The sequence below is a fragment of the Diorhabda carinulata genome, chromosome 3 (assembly GCF_026250575.1).
Source record: "Diorhabda carinulata isolate Delta chromosome 3, icDioCari1.1, whole genome shotgun sequence".
NCBI classification, from domain to species: domain Eukaryota; kingdom Metazoa; phylum Arthropoda; class Insecta; order Coleoptera; family Chrysomelidae; genus Diorhabda; species Diorhabda carinulata.
This window is the reverse complement of record NC_079462.1, coordinates 10254328-10256983: the sequence shown is the minus strand read 5'-3', so window position 1 is coordinate 10256983 and position 2656 is coordinate 10254328. Positions and strand designations below refer to the sequence as shown.

The window sequence follows — 2656 nt, the reverse complement described above, 5'->3', positions numbered from 1 at the left end:
TGCATCTGTCAAAGAGTACGTTTATGAATATTCCACAAAACATTAAAAATTTTATCCAGAAATATACTCAAATCTCCACTTGAAGAACGGTAAAATAGTGGAAGTATACTGGTTTTATGATGAATAACACAATTCACAATTTTTTTTAACTCAGATTTGCCTACTGTCCTACCAAAAGGACACTGAATATTACAGGAATCTTTGTTAAATTTTTTGAGATACAGTTATTTGAATCTAGATGTCGCTTGACCAAATGTCACCCCAAACATTATTCTTGAAATTTCTTTTACAAAATCAGTGGAAGTTTATTGTTTTATTGAGCACGTGGTAAAACAATTTGTGATGGACGAACCTTTACCTTTCCGCTTAGTTGGGTAAGTTTTTGAGGACTTTGTTTTATTCTATTTTTAGTTTTCGTTGAACATGCATGTAAATGTATGTATCAGGTTTTAGCTGATGCAGCTTGCTTATAAAAAGAACCGTTTTTAATCAATCAGTATCAGAAAAATCATGTGTACTTCTGGAAGGACAGTAGGCAAACCGATATTCTTTTACAGGGGTCTCACTCTGAATGAACTATTGCAAATCATTGAAGAAGATGATCACAATGAAGTTGATGACGAAATATCGCTTACAATTATGCCGCCCAAAAATTCTTGCGAGGAAGTTACTGATGAAGATTCAGGCGATGAAGATCATTTAGATATTAACAATTTGCCTGGATCGCAACTTCTAGCCGAGGCAGAAATTTTTGAACCTAATGTTGAAGAAAATGTTAATATTTCTTTACCAAGCGATTCAGGTAGTGATGATAATGAAGAAAATCTGCCACTGTCGGATGTAAAACGTCTTCTGAAAAACTCCCAACATATATATGTTAAGAAAAATTATGCTTGGAGAAACCAAGACTTAACACCTAATAATATAGAAGTTCCAAAACCACAAATTGTTCAAAATGAAAATTCGGGTATTGAATTGTTTTCGTTATTTTGGGGTGACGAAGTTATAGATTTATTTGTCTACTATTCTAATATGTACGCTACAAGCAAAAATAGGGTTGGAAACATAACAAAAGAAGAAATGAAAAATTTTTTCGCCATCCTACTACTGTCTGGTTATCAAAAATTACCCAGACGTAGAATGTATTGGGAAAATTCTTCTGACACGCAAAATCAGCTTGTTATAAATTCGTTATCTAGAGATCGTTTTGAGTATATTTTCAGTAATTTACATTGCTGTGATAACACGAATTTAGACAAGACAGACAGATTTGCCAAAGTACGATTATTGATAAATAAAATGAACAGTTTATTCCAACAGTATGCACCAGTAACTGAAAATCACAGTGTGGATGAAGCCATGGTGCCTTATTATGGTCGCCATGGCTGTAAGCAATTCATACGTGGTAAACCTATACGTTATGGGTACAAATTATGGACAGGTTGTACCAGCAAAGGGTATGTTATTTGGGTAGAGCCGTACCAAGGTGCCAAATCAGAAATAAAGCCCTGTTATAAGGAACTGGGTTTAGGACCATCTGTGATTCTGCAATATACCGACATAATCAATTCAATTCAAAGCTTTCCCTATCACATTTTTTGCGACAATTTTTTTACGACTATACCACTTCTGAGTGAAATGACTAGAAGAAATTTGAAGATAACAGGAACCATAAGAGAAAATCGCACGTCAAATTGTCCACTGGCAAATAAATCCCAGTTCAAGAAAAAAAGTAGAGGTTTTATTGAATACAAAACTAACGAAGAAAACACTGTAGTTGTTAAATGGCATGACAATAACGTTGTCACTTTAGCATCCAATGCCTTGCCTGTTCACTCTATTCATTCAGTTAGTCGTTATTCTCTCAAAGAAAAAAAGAAAATTAAGGTAGACCAACCTCATAATATATTTACTTATAACAAATATATGGGAGGCGTTGACAGGGCAGATCAAAATATAAGTCTCTACAGAATAGGTTTGAGAGGAAAGAAGTGGTACATTCCTCTTATATTTCACATGTTAGATCTTGCGGTTCAAAATGCATGGCAACTTCACAGGGAACAAAATGGAAAACTGGATCATCTAGGATTTCGAAGGAGAATAGTCATGACCATTTTAGAAGGAAACCAACGAAAATTTGCGAAGAGATCGAAGTTGTCACAATCACATAACTGTGAGATGAGATATGATCGTATTGATCACTTAATTGTGACACAAGGGAAGCAAACCAGGTGTCGCATGTGCCACAAAAAAGTCTCCACCAAGTGTGAGAAGTGTGATGCTGCATTACATGTTGTATGTTTTAAGCCTTACCATGTGAAAGAAATCTAAAATCTAGAAATCTAAAAACTTTATTTTTTTTCTATACATTTTTTGAATAAATTTATGTTACTTTGTTTTAAATAAAATTTTACTTTTATAGAAAATGAAATTATAGTATTCAAGTGCCTACAGTCCTTCTAAAAGGACAGTCATTTTTGAAAAAACTACAGATGGGAATCGAAAATTTCCAAATGATTATGTTTCAGAGACATAAAAACAACTACTTACAATAAGAAAGAACAAAATAAAAACAAAAAAAAAATTCAGGCATATCTGGGTTAAGAACAGTATTGTTTGGAGTCAATCCATATTTAGGACATCCTTTTATTAAATT

At 33.4% G+C, this 2656-nt stretch overlaps 1 protein-coding gene across 1 annotated transcript; it reads left to right on the top strand.

Moving 5' to 3' along the window:
• The first annotated feature begins 510 nt into the window (after nucleotides 1-510).
• On the top strand, nucleotides 511-2331 carry LOC130891488 (piggyBac transposable element-derived protein 3-like). Its single transcript, XM_057796277.1, has one exon. It carries the CDS (start codon nucleotides 511-513, stop codon nucleotides 2329-2331), a length of 1821 nt encoding a protein of 606 aa, XP_057652260.1.
• Nucleotides 2332-2656: the final 325 nt, after the last annotated feature.

Bases quoted from the DNA above. Each gene is read 5' to 3' on its own strand.
- LOC130891488 (XM_057796277.1), top strand. From the start codon at position 511: ATGTGTACTTCTGGAAGGACAGTAGGCAAACCGATATTCTTTTACAGG.